We start from the raw sequence: 12,584 nt of genomic DNA, 5'->3' as shown, positions 1-12,584 counted from the left end.
ATTGAATATAGGTTGGAAAGGATTTTGTAAAGAATTTTATTCAGTTTTTTATTGATGTTTTACATGGGCCAACTTCTTTCGAAGAGGGCCCATGGGCCTCATTATATTTTCACAGACAAAATACAAAATAGGTCTTTTACTGTAAATAAGGCAATGTAAACATGAATTGTAAAATACCCATTTATCTATCCAACAACAAATTCTGTATGCATTACTTGTGTGTGCACATCTTGCAAAATTTATATACACTATGATATTTAATATTTGATGATATGGTCATCATAATAAAAGCTATTGCAAGTGTATCTATAGATATGTATGCACAAAGGTTATTCAGGCAACACTTAAAATGATCATAAATTTGAATGATTTGAAGTCAAACTCAGTTGTGTTGTTTCAAAATTAAGCATCATTTTAGCCATGCCATACCCTCAAAACATCCAAGCACATTGTCAGCTCCTCACAATGTCTATTATTTGCTTACGTACATATGCATGTCAACACTTGCTCATTGTCTTACAGCTTGAGTACAAAAACATAAAAAATAAATACATTTCAAAGCTCTTTGTCATCTACACAAATTGTCTTGTATACCTGGAAGGTTTTACATTTCTAGTTCACAACTGGACCACAAAATGAAGTTGTTGTTTGTAATCAAATTCTACAGTTCTATATCTAAATGTATGAAGTTTCACAGACAGGTTGCCGTCAAAAGCGCAATCAGAAAGATACATGACCGCATAGCCACATCACATTTTTGATCATTAAAAAATTAAAAAACAAATCATTTAAAGTGGAAATGTGTTTTTTTATGATACACCCTTCAGGCTTAATATGTTTGCTGATACACACAGGAAATCACAGTATTTCACCCACGCCATTTAGAGTCACAAGTCAAAAATTAGTGGGCAAAAAATAACATTTCATTAGTATGAGATAATATCAACATAACCGTCAGCAACTACAATATATTAATATTTGTAAAGTATTTTAAAAGTTTTAAGAAATATGTTTTTGCAGTGTTGAGGCCACGTCAAAGAAGTGCAAAATGTTCCTCCAATGATGGCACTTATTTTGAAGATCTAGACATAAAAGTGATGACTCCGAAAAGACTCAGGAGTAATTTTACCACACACCACTAAAAGTAGCATCCGACATCAAAAGGCAGTAAACGAGTTGAACAAGCTTATTGTTATATTTATGGTATCACTCACGGTTTTGGAAAAAGCATTTGGGAAGAAGACTGCTTGTTTTTGTGAATGGATGACAACTGCGGCGCCCTGTCAAAGACGTGAGCAGCAGCCAGCACAGTACCTTGTATCCAATTTTATTGACAGCGTGATAAATTATTAGTTTGCAGTGTGCAGTATATTTTTGTTTATTAAAAATTCTACAAAGTATATCAATCATTTTGTTGAAGCTATATAAATATACACTTTATTATATAGTTTAATAGTAGTCTTCAAAACATTTTAGTATTCTACATATCATGTATTATACATTATATAACTTTATTATTACAAACCTCCTCTGAAGTGCATTTTTACAGGGTATTCCTACATTCTGGTAACAGTATGTCTCTCTGTACCTATGTGTGCGTGTGTGTGTGTGTGTGTGTGTGTGTGTGTGTGTGTGTGTGTGTGTGTGTGTGTGTGTGTGTGTGTGTGTGTGTGCAGGGCTTTGTTAGAAATAATTCCAAATCCATAATTATTGTTGTACAGCTGTGTTTGTTTTTGTTTGTTTGAGTTGAAAATTACAAAGACAGCAGAATGTAAATTTATAAAATAAAAACTGATTGTTAGGGAGTAAATTCAATTGACTGGTGATAGAATTATATTTTACAGTTCCACAGTCTCTTGAGATTATTACAATATAAAAGAATATGACTTGATAAAACAGGATATACATATGTAGTATGTTGTATTTATAATGTTTGCTAAAAAATTTTACTACTATCTTATTAGAATCTTTTATCCACTTATTCTACATCGGTCTACACAATTTGTACAATTATGAAGCAATAGTTCGGAGGATGAGATGATTCGTCTTCTGTTTCTTGATTCACCAGTGACCAACGAGGAAGGCGGCAGAGTCGTAGGGGTGAATGAAATCAGTTAGTGAGGTTATAATAATATAGAAATCGTACCTAATAGCAGTGAAATTTTTAAATGTTCAGCAGTTTCAGCAGTCCAAATTTTGTGTTTGCTTTTCCCATATGTCCAGTCGACCGAGACATAATATTGAAAGTAAAATGCTCGTATCACAAGGTAAGTAACAAGATTTTTAAAACGATCATTTATAAATAGATAAATGATAGATAAAATGGCTGAAGGCTACACCCCAGTCAGGTTGTCAAATGGTACTTCACATTAAGCTTCCTTAAAGGCCAACCCTAGATTTGGGGGTGGGGAGTGAATCATAAGGGGACGGGGTAAAGTAGGTGGCGGGCGTGGGCCTGGATGACCAAACATTCCTTCCAGATGCCTGTTAGTATGGATGGGGTTATCTTGAAAACCTTCCAGATTTCCTTGAAAAAGATTGCTGCATTCGTTTTTGAAGAGGTTGCTTTTATCACAGATAATGTGATCTGTCATAAGGCTTGAATCTTGGCTGAAGTGAATATGCGTGCCACTTTTTCTCCTCAAAGTGGATTCCCGGCTGGAAGATGCAGCTGATTGGCTGTCTGAGCTGCACTCACTACTTGCAACGGTCCCTTCCACAGGGGTAACTCTGATGGTGGTGATAGTTTGAGGGTGATGATGGAAAGGAGGAGCAAATATGGCATTGGGAGTGTGAAGATTGCTTGTGTTGGTATCCTGAAAAGTAGAATGTGACTGATATACTATGTGTGGGTGATTGGTGTGTACACCTTCTTGAACAACTTTGCTTTCCAATCTGGCTCCTGTTACACTCTGCTGCCCATCTAATGACCCAACTTCCTGCATGGAATCACAGTTTTCTGTATTTCTGTGAAAATCACCGACGTTAAAAGCTGGCTGTTGTAGTGATTGACACATTTCGGATGGATTCCAACGCCAAGAGCCACTTCCATCATTGGTCAGAGGTTTCATTACGGGCTTATTTGACTTTGGGTGGGCTTCAACACGGACTATACTGCCGGTTCGTTCCAAACCTTGACCTTAAAAAGAAAAAAGAAATATCAGAGACTTTAAATAACATTTGTCAATTTAGTGGCTCTGTACCTTCAATTGCACCAGTAGTCGAGGCTGGTGGTGATGGGTCCTGGTCCATCAGGGTTCTATACCGAATGGATCCAGTGCAGCTGACAGTGCTACCACCGTCCTCTGATCGAGAGTTGCGCAAACCTTGCTGTTTTGAAAAAGAAATGACCTAGAATGACATATTACAATGAAAAGTGACCCTATGTTAGTTTATTGTGGGGAAAGTCAATATCGAGAATGAAAGAAGCAACACACAATTGGATCTATTTAATTAGGAATAAAAATAAAGATCAATCACCTGCATGAGTCGAGGTTGACCACCTGCACTGAGGGGTCTGCAGGGGATATTGGGCTTCTCTGGAACTCTCATCCATTTCTGTTTAGCAGACCCAACCACATCAAAAGTGCTGTCTTCTGATTCACTCTCCTGATCCTTGCTGGTAGAATTTTCTTCTTCAGGAATGTGAACTAGTTGAGAAGATCCAGGACGTGATTGAACAACCATTCTTGATCCACCAGCAAAGCCATTTCCTCCATTCTGGGTCAGGGGATTTTTATTGGCAATGGAGACACAGCTTGCAGCTATTTTTATATATGAGGCTGGGATGTGGGCTCCAGCTTCTTGGCCAGTCGCTGAAGGAAAGTGGGCTCCACTCTGGACCTCTGTATCCAAACCTGCGCCAGATGATTGAGTGGGGTAGTGTCGCTGCACATCCTTTTGAGGAGATAAGGAGGTTGGTTTGATGCCATCCATGACCTGCAAAGACAGCTTCCTCTTGTCGTTTTTATTTTTCCATTGGCTGAGGAGTTGCTTGGATCGAGCTGAATCCATTGAGGTATGGACAGAAGCTTGACGCCGAGGAATGCGACATCCCTCCAATGATGAGCCACCATGAGACCTGGAGGAATAAACACAACAGCCTTATATACCTTATGTACAATATACAACCAAGATTTGGTGATTACCTTGGCAGAGTGCTGCTGTTGAAGGTTTTGTCACAATTGGTCATTGGACTAGGCGGAACGAGCATCTCTAAATTACCACTGGCAATCTTCACGTTGGATTGAGAAGGCTCCCGGTAGGAAGAGCTTCGTTTGAGAATTTGTTGACTTTGCTTAGGGGACAAAGTGTGGTAAGCGGTCCTGATGTTGACTGGCTCTGGTTGGCTGGCTGTCAACATGTGGTGGCCCGCTAAATCACAAAGTAAAAAGACAAAATTACAGTAGATTAATTTGAGTGTGCTGTGTCTTGAGGATTTGGGTGATCTGTGTTATATCTCGATATGTGTGATATCAACTAAATGGTTTAATACCTTGGTGGTTGTTGGTGGCATCTGATTGGCAGACGCTATGGAAAGAAGAAGGGAGATGCTTCCTTAACGTTAAGAGAAGCGGTTGCTTTTTCAATTTATCTTCACTGGGCCGGAAAGTTCCCGCTGCAAAAATTCCCTGAATACAAAGTAACAAAGTCAATCTGATGACACGTGAGACTCACAAAAAATATTAGGCTCAGACAGACGTGGGGAAGGTTTTGAAAAATTGTGCCTCCGTCCATAAATTACTTGCCCATCATTAGTCTAATATTTCCACATTCAAATCAATAAAACAAAACTGCATTACCAGGTAGGTAGCAACAGCTAGCCCAAGAATCCATCCACAGTAGACATCAACAGGGTGGTTTCGGAACTGTATGACCCTTGTCAATCCGGCTAGGATGGCCAACATGATGAAAGAAAACACCAAGAGAGGCTTCAGCAGCTTTGTGGAATCTGTCAGCACTGCGTTCAAATACATCTGAAACACATTTCAAAACCTTTTACGCAATGCAATCACGCATCATATTGTGATATCTATTTTAATCATACAAAAAGTCCATCCATTTTCTGAACCGCTTTGTCCCCACGGGGGTCGCGGGCGTGCTGGAGCCTATCCCAGCCGTCATCGGGCAGTAGGCGGGGGACACCCTGAACCGGTTGCCAGCCAATCGCAGGGCACACAGAGACGAACAACCATCCGCACTCGCACTCATACCTAGGGACAATTTTTAGAGTCTTCAATCAGCCTACCAAGCATGTTTTTGGGATGTGGGAGGAAACCGGAGTGCCCGGAGAGTCTTTTTTTTTTAAAGAAGCGTCGAGCCACCAATGTGGAGTAAAGATTTTTTTGTCTGGCAAATACTTTTGAACATTCTCGCAAGTACGTTTCAACGTACTCACAAATACATTTGATCACACTCGAAAACATGCTCAAATGTACTCGAATATTCGTCCAAACGTACTTCTAGCTAAATGCTACAAACATTGCCATTATGCTACGGGGTATTGACTAGCATGCATGAATAAAAAAACTATTTTGTTTTAAGCGTCATTATTGTCATAATCGGCTCCGATGGACAACAGCAAGCAAGCGTCTGTGTGTGCAAGTTTGTGCGTGGGTGTGTGCATGCCTGCATGCATGGACTTACGGAGACATAGACTGCTGCGAAGCCAGCCAAAGAGGCATGTTGGGAGGGGAAAGATTTCCTTTAAAATAAGCAGAATTCATTATGTGGCTTTATCGAGCAAAAAGATAATCATTACACCACTAAGTAATCAATCTCCTACGAGTTGAAAAAGGTTGGCGGCTAAATTATTGTGTGTGCAAATTTATCAAAACAAAACAGCAATGCATTAATTGACACACATATCCTCGTGCACACTTAAGATCCAAAAGCATGTACAAATACTGTTCATTCAGGACAGAAAAAAATATTTACCTCCCAGCAATGATTAGAACGTCTTGTCCCGAGCAAATATCATCGAGGATAAAAGCTTCATCACAAGTTGATATATTAATGTGAGTTAAATTGGGTTTGCACACATCCAGCCAGTAAGGTGTGTGTTGTCCAGTGGAGAGCTGAAAAATGTGAGTTATCACAGCTGTCACACACAGGCCGAAGATATGGACACCTGTGAAAAAGCAGTAGAATTGTATTTAATGTATATAAACTTGTATATCGGATGGATGGATGGATGGATGGATGGATGGATGGATGGATGGATGGATGGATGGATGGATGGATGGATGGATGGATGGATGGATGGATGGATGGATGGATGGATGGATGGATGGATGGATGGATGGATGGATGGATGGATGGATGGTCTTTATCCTCCCCTTCACACTGCACATCTACTGAATTGAACCAAACCACTTCAAATTTGAAATATATAGTCATCCCCACTTATCATTTGTCTGTATTCTATCATTCATTGTAGTAATTGTAAAAAAAAAGGCAAAGAGTATACTGCTGTAGGCTTTTCCTCACCAATGAAGCGAACAATTCTGCGAATGTAGGAGTTAAAATTACATCCTGCGGCACTGATGTTTGCCTCCGTCTGCAAAGTGGAGGACTTCCTCGATAGATAGCAGAATAGAATAGCCTCTCCTATAAGGATCTAAAGAAAAAGAAGAACACATAAAATACTCATGCATAAGCATTCATTGGACAAGCCCATTTGATATATTGCATCCAGGATATATTGACTACTTGTGACTGCTAATGTCCTAGAAACTAGCTTGTTCAAGAGTTGTGCGGTCAGCTATGACTTGGAAACGGTGGCGCTAACAAAAAGAGCTGGACGTGGCAGAGAAGATGTTGCGATTCTCTTTGGTGACAAAATACAGGTAACTGCAGATTCTACTCACCGTAGCAGTGGGAATGGCAAATGCCAAGCTGTAGAGTAAAGGCAGAGGACAAACTTCTTTTTGGGGTATGATGTAAGGTAGAGAAAGACTTTTGTCATTACAGCTGTATCCAGAATGCACTGGCTGGAAAATATCTGTTACCTCCAGGAAATAGAGACTGATGACCGATAAGGCTAGAATAGGTAGCTGCAATAAAGACAAACACATAAAACAGAAATAACAAATGCATTAAAGTATTTGAAATGTAAGACTTTGGAGCAATTGCTGATTCACCACCTCAGGCCTCAGGTATGACATGCCCTCAACCCTCTACAGTTTGCATATCAGGAGAAGGTAGGAGTGGAGGATGCTATTGCCTACACGCTGCATCTCTCTCTCTCTCTCTCTCTTTCTCACCTGGACAATGGCCAAGGTGCTGTGAGGATTACGTTCCTGGATTTCCAGACTGCTGTCCATCATGAACAACTCCATCTCTCGAGCTAGCTAGTTGTCTGTCTATTTAACTAATTTACAAGTAATGTACAAAGCATAGAATAATTTGTTACCTCACAACATTCAAATAATGTTCAAGAATAAAGAAGACAAATACAATCTTAGAGGGACCAAAGATTTCGACGAATGACATGCCTGTGCCACTCTAAAAAAAAAATGTATCTCTTGTAGTGGGATAGATTCATGGAACAGGCTGAAACGACGTTGAAAATAATACTTCAATTTATAAATTAAAAAAACGCTTACTGCTTAAATATACTAAGACAGAGTATCAGTAAATGGTCTGACTGGACCAGGTACACCATATGCACTCTATATATTATAAAGTGGTAATCATGGACAATCAAACAATCCTTAACAATGGCAGCGACTTTATTTTGATCTCATGAAGGCTTGTTAATAATTGGTTAAACTGATATGTTTGCAATCATTTATTGTAAATGCTAAATTAGAAAGGGGGGTAGGTGAATATGCTTCAGCCAACTCCTTTTGAGCATGAATCTTGTTTAAAGATGTTTCATTTGTGTATGTTGTGTATTATTACATTATTTGCTCAATAAAAAAATGATATATAATATACACGTATACACACATGTATATATATATATATATATATATATATATATATATATATATATATATATATATATATATATATATATAAATAAATACATATATAATATATAAATATATATTATATATATATATACATATATATATATATATATATATACATACACACGTTAGATAGATAGATAGATAGATAGATAGATAGATAGATAGATAGATAGATAGATAGATAGATAGATAGATAGATAGATAGATAGATAGATAGATAGATAGATAGATAGAGACTAACCTCAACAAAATAAAAACATGGCAGCAACGTTACGCTTTCCTTTGTCTCCCCTCCAAATTTCAGTCGTTTCAGGGTAGTCATTACGAGCCGCTGCCGTTCTCTCCCGTTGCCAAGAGACAAGGCGCCGTACTTAATAGCTGTGTTATTTTAGGCTGTTTTCCTGCAAAATAATGTCTCTCGCCTGTCGAGATGATAACCTGATGCGGAAGGTTGTCCTGCGTTTCGGCTTTGAAAGACGTAAATGCGTGTATTCGGTGCTCTGCTCAGGTTCGTATGTCCAAATTCAAATATTATTATCGAGGAGTGCAGTTCCTCAAATCCACTGCTCAAATATGGAATTCTACTCCCCCGGCTCTGTTGCGCTGGTGGATCATAGTGACCAACTTGCGGCTCGCGAGCCACTTGCGCACGTACATGCACACACAAGCTGGCGCACCGGAAAAAAGTAGGCGGGCAAGGACACACGCGCATACTCGCGTGGATAGTATTAAATGCCCTCATCACAAATTCTTACTTTCTTCCAAGTTACCCCACTTTAATGGTCAAGACAAGCAAAACAAAAAATAAATCTCAGACAAGACAAAGCAAGAAAACAGAGAATGCACTTTGAGTGGTGACCAGCAATATATAAAAAATAATCATTTATATAAACTATATAAACATATATGCCATATTATAGCTACAAAGCTCATTTTCTGTAGTCAGCAGGTAGGTTAATACAGAAGTAAATAGAACACACCAATATATACATACATATAAATACATTTATGTGCATAGAATACATTTTTACATTGTGTTTCTTTTGATTGCTTTGAAAAATCACTTCTTTTTTTTAACTGAGAAGCAAACATGATTTAAAAAGCCAGTAATTTAGTCGCTCCATGGCTAATATCAGAACAGAAGCTGCCTCTTTAACGCTCCTTGCATGAGTGTCAATTACAGCATCATCTCCATACATTTGAAAATTCATGTTATTGCATGTTTTGGGAAGATCATTTATGTACAGGGAGAAAAACAGATATAGACATCATAATTCTTGCCTCTGCTCAGACACAACTGATTGATTCTCGTCTTCTTTGTTTTGTAGTTTTTTGGTGCTTTTTTTCATCACAGTGGTCTGGATGCTCTGGTAAAACCTAGAAAATATAAGTTACAAGACTTGTGTCTACATCTACAATCAAAACACAATTTTGGCAGGTAACTTATTTTAACCAAACCTTACTCACCTTTCAATTAGTCTTAAATTCGCTTCCATCTTTTGATTGGCTATCCCAATTAAGAAATCTATATACTCATGTGAAACCAAAAGATTGCCTTGGTGACTGAGCGGAACCTCCAAGCTATGGGTACAGCGGACTGCCTACAGATGGAAAACACAAGAAATTAAACGTGGTCCAAGAATTTGGTAAAAAAGAACATCACATATTGTAAGTCTAAAGTAAAATTAAGTAGGTCAAGGCAAGTCTTCCCATGAAAACGTGACAGGATGGAAACAAGTGGAGAACAATTGGTTTCACTTGAAATTGCACTCCATTTCTCTTTACAACAAATTTTTCATTCTAGTGGTAGCGCCACCAATTGGCTATGGGAAATATTTTTTTATCCTTTAATGTTTTTCTCCCAGTAGGTTAACAAGATCTATTTCATTTTTGTGCCGACGAGTGCCTTCAAAATGTTAAAACAGTAAGTCTAAACATGTATAGGGTAATACAAGGAATTGTGTTTTTTATTCAGAAAGATTACAGTACCAAGATGATTTTCCCAGTCTTGCCCAAAGTGAGACCAGAGTTCCTGAAGCCAGACTGCACAGCTGCAGTAAGCTAAACAGAAGAGATGTTAATTTGAAAAAAAAAAAAATGGGAACACACTCAAAACAAATCCCACAATGCAGGAGGGGTGGGAATCGTTGGGTCCCCTCACAATTTGAGAACTGGGATTCTTCTCATGGATGCATGTTTTGGACAGCTCGTTTACAACTCTTGACTGACCACAAGTAATTGGTGTTTTGTTTCACGTATGAATTAACCATATTTCTCACCATCAAGCGTGCATCCTCCTGTGTTCTACATTGAACATGGAGCACAAATGGCTCAAACTTTAGTACGGCACTTCCACAGGAGCGGGCCAGAGCAGATACCTGAAACGCAATCGTATATTCAATAATCATGTACAAAGTTTAAACCATTCACATCATTGAGTTAATGAACAGGTTAATGACCTAGAGCAAAAAGATCCTTACCACGTCATCAAAGTTGCACTTTGTATGTGAGACATACAGCCAGACAAGGTTCTTCTTCTGTACACCACCATTTTCAAGTGCCTAAAACACATTAACATCCAAAACAAGGGGAGAGGAGATACCATACTGTTGAACAATTTGTAAGACATTGTATTTTCTTTTTGTAATGAAATGCCGCAACCCTAATTACTGAGACCCCCAATGCCACACCTCCACCTGGAGGGAGTAGTTTGGCTAAAAATCGATTACAAGGGGTACCTATATCAGAAATGCATAATTAGTTTTTTTTATTTAACCATAGATGATCTGCACACGCACGCAACGTGACAATTATGTTATTGTCATTAGCTAAAACAACCTTATCCCGTAACGTATCAAATAAACGTAAAATTTCGCTTACCGTGTCAATTACTGTAATGCGTCCTGAGCATGAACTAGTGGTGAAATATTCCTCGCAGCTATTGAGCAAAGACACCAAGTGGACAATGTCTTCATCCACATTTCCTTTTTTACTAATGTCACATTTGTTGAGACACCGCTTCTTACACTCACTAAACGTTTTCTCCATTTTAGACGTCAGCTATGATAAAAGCTTTAAAACTGGTAGAAGAGTCGCCAACTTCCTCTTGTGTAATGGGGTTGGTAGCGTTGAGGTGTAATGGCACCACCTACTGGACTGGAGTATCATCGGTCCATAGGTAAGAACAGAAGCGAAAGGCAATACCGAAAGGTTTATTTTCTGCCACGATTAAACGTTAACCTTTGCGTTGTCTTGCGGGCCATATTTAGCTGTAGAAAAATACCATAATTATTTTTTTTCCAACTTGAAAACTTCCTGACTTTTCCTAAATGGATCCTATTTGAAAAGTAACACTGTACTTTTTGTTTATACAGCCTTTGAATATGGACACAGCTCATGTCACAAAACAGCAACTTTGTGGGGTCAGCGATTCTTGTCGGGCCGCCCCGGACTGCTGCCCCGGCCGACGTCGAGCCTCTGAACCAGGACGCTCGCAGCTCATAGTAAATGAACTTAACAGTGTACATATTTTGTAGGTCAGTTTTAATGTTACAAAATGGCACTTAAACATCAGATGAAAATGATCTTTGAGAAACACAATACAATTGACCTTAGAAAGTTTACGATAACATAACTGGACATTGAAGGAGAGATGGACTATCTACACATGGCAGAATGCAATAACACGCAAGTGAAAAAGGCTATACATTTATTTTTAAAGCAGTGGCTCTTAACCTGGGTTCGATCGAACCCTAGAAGTTCGGTGGGTCGGTGTCAGGGTTCGGCAGGGCCTCCACTGTGGAGGTCCGAACACATCTCTCCATCCATCCATTATATGTACCGCTTGTTCCCACGGGGTTCGCGGGCGTGCTGGAGCCTATCCCAGCAGTCATTGGGCAGTAGGCAGGGAACACCCTGAACTGTTTGCCAGCCAATCGCAGGGCACACAGAGACGAACAACCATTCGCACTTACACTCACACCTAGGGACAATTTGGAGTGCTCGATCAGCCTACCAAGCATGTTTTTGGGATGTGGGAGGAACTCGGAGTGCCCGGAGAAAACCCACGCAGGCCCGGGGAGAACATGCAAACTCCACACGGGAAGGGCCGGAGGTGGAATCGAACCCGCACCCTAACTGTGAGGCGGTCGTGCTAACTGTGGCAAACTCATTCTTTTTGCAGGCCGCATTGTAGTCTTCTTTCGGAGGGCCATTATGACTGTCAACCCAAATAAATGTATGAGCACCTCATATTAAATACAGTAAAAGCTACAAAACAAACTGACAAAAAACTTGTTTTCAAATCAGATGAGTAAAAACTGGTCAAATATTAAAATATATATATATATTAAAAGTGAAGACAATTTGCAATTCTAGTAAGGACACGAATTTGATGCACAATTTGTCTTCACGGGCCACATAAAATGATGTGGCAGGCCGTATCTGGCCCCCGGGCCTTGAGTTTGATACCTGTGTGCTAACCAGTGCGCCACCAAGCCGCCCAAACATCTGTATGTCGTGTAAATTTGTGATGACGCAGGTGTCACACTGATTTCCTGGTATGTAATTTGTTGTGAGTTCATGGATTGTGTTATATTTCTTCTT

General features: G+C 39.3%; 2 protein-coding genes across 2 annotated transcripts; both read right to left on the bottom strand.

Moving 5' to 3' along the window:
* Positions 1-101: 101 nt before the first annotated feature.
* LOC147046441 (phospholipid phosphatase-related protein type 4-like) lies at positions 102-8,301 on the bottom strand. Its single transcript, XM_085930026.1, has 11 exons — positions 8,221-8,301; positions 6,870-7,055; positions 6,490-6,619; positions 5,938-6,130; positions 5,647-5,704; positions 4,803-4,976; positions 4,496-4,631; positions 4,149-4,374; positions 3,481-4,081; positions 3,204-3,351; positions 102-3,139 (listed from the first exon to the last, which is right to left on the bottom strand). Exons 1-11 carry the CDS (start codon positions 8,299-8,301, stop codon positions 2,370-2,372), a joined length of 2,703 nt encoding a protein of 900 aa, XP_085786152.1. The 3' UTR covers positions 102-2,369.
* Positions 8,302-8,745: 444 nt separating this feature from the next.
* Positions 8,746-11,130, bottom strand: tyw3 (tRNA-yW synthesizing protein 3 homolog (S. cerevisiae)). Its single transcript, XM_085930367.1, has 6 exons — positions 10,860-11,130; positions 10,460-10,540; positions 10,259-10,357; positions 9,969-10,040; positions 9,447-9,580; positions 8,746-9,356 (listed from the first exon to the last, which is right to left on the bottom strand). The coding sequence occupies exons 1-6, from the start codon at positions 11,025-11,027 to the stop codon at positions 9,248-9,250; spliced, it is 663 nt and encodes a 220-aa protein (XP_085786493.1). The 5' UTR covers positions 11,028-11,130; the 3' UTR covers positions 8,746-9,247.
* Positions 11,131-12,584: the final 1,454 nt, after the last annotated feature.

This window comes from Syngnathus leptorhynchus, chromosome 14 (assembly GCF_054491065.1).
Source record: "Syngnathus leptorhynchus isolate UIUO chromosome 14, UIUO_Slep, whole genome shotgun sequence".
Classification (NCBI taxonomy): domain Eukaryota; kingdom Metazoa; phylum Chordata; class Actinopteri; order Syngnathiformes; family Syngnathidae; genus Syngnathus; species Syngnathus leptorhynchus.
This window is presented reverse-complemented; position numbering and strand designations above follow the sequence as displayed.

Coding starts and splice junctions, on each gene's coding strand:
- LOC147046441 (XM_085930026.1), bottom strand. CDS start 8,301: ATGACTACCCTGAAACGACTGAAATTTGGAGGGGAGACAAAGGAAAGC. Junction 6,620..6,869: donor TTGCCATTCCCACTGCTACG/GTGAGTAGAATC, acceptor CTTTTTCTTTAG/ATCCTTATAGGAGAGGCTAT. Junction 3,352..3,480: donor GTCAACCTCGACTCATGCAG/GTGATTGATCTT, acceptor ATGTCATTCTAG/GTCATTTCTTTTTCAAAACA.
- tyw3 (XM_085930367.1), bottom strand. CDS start 11,027: ATGGAGAAAACGTTTAGTGAGTGTAAGAAGCGGTGTCTCAACAAATGT. Junction 10,541..10,859: donor GCATTACAGTAATTGACACG/GTAAGCGAAATT, acceptor AATGTGTTTTAG/GCACTTGAAAATGGTGGTGT. Junction 9,357..9,446: donor AATTTAAGACTAATTGAAAG/GTGAGTAAGGTT, acceptor TATATTTTCTAG/GTTTTACCAGAGCATCCAGA.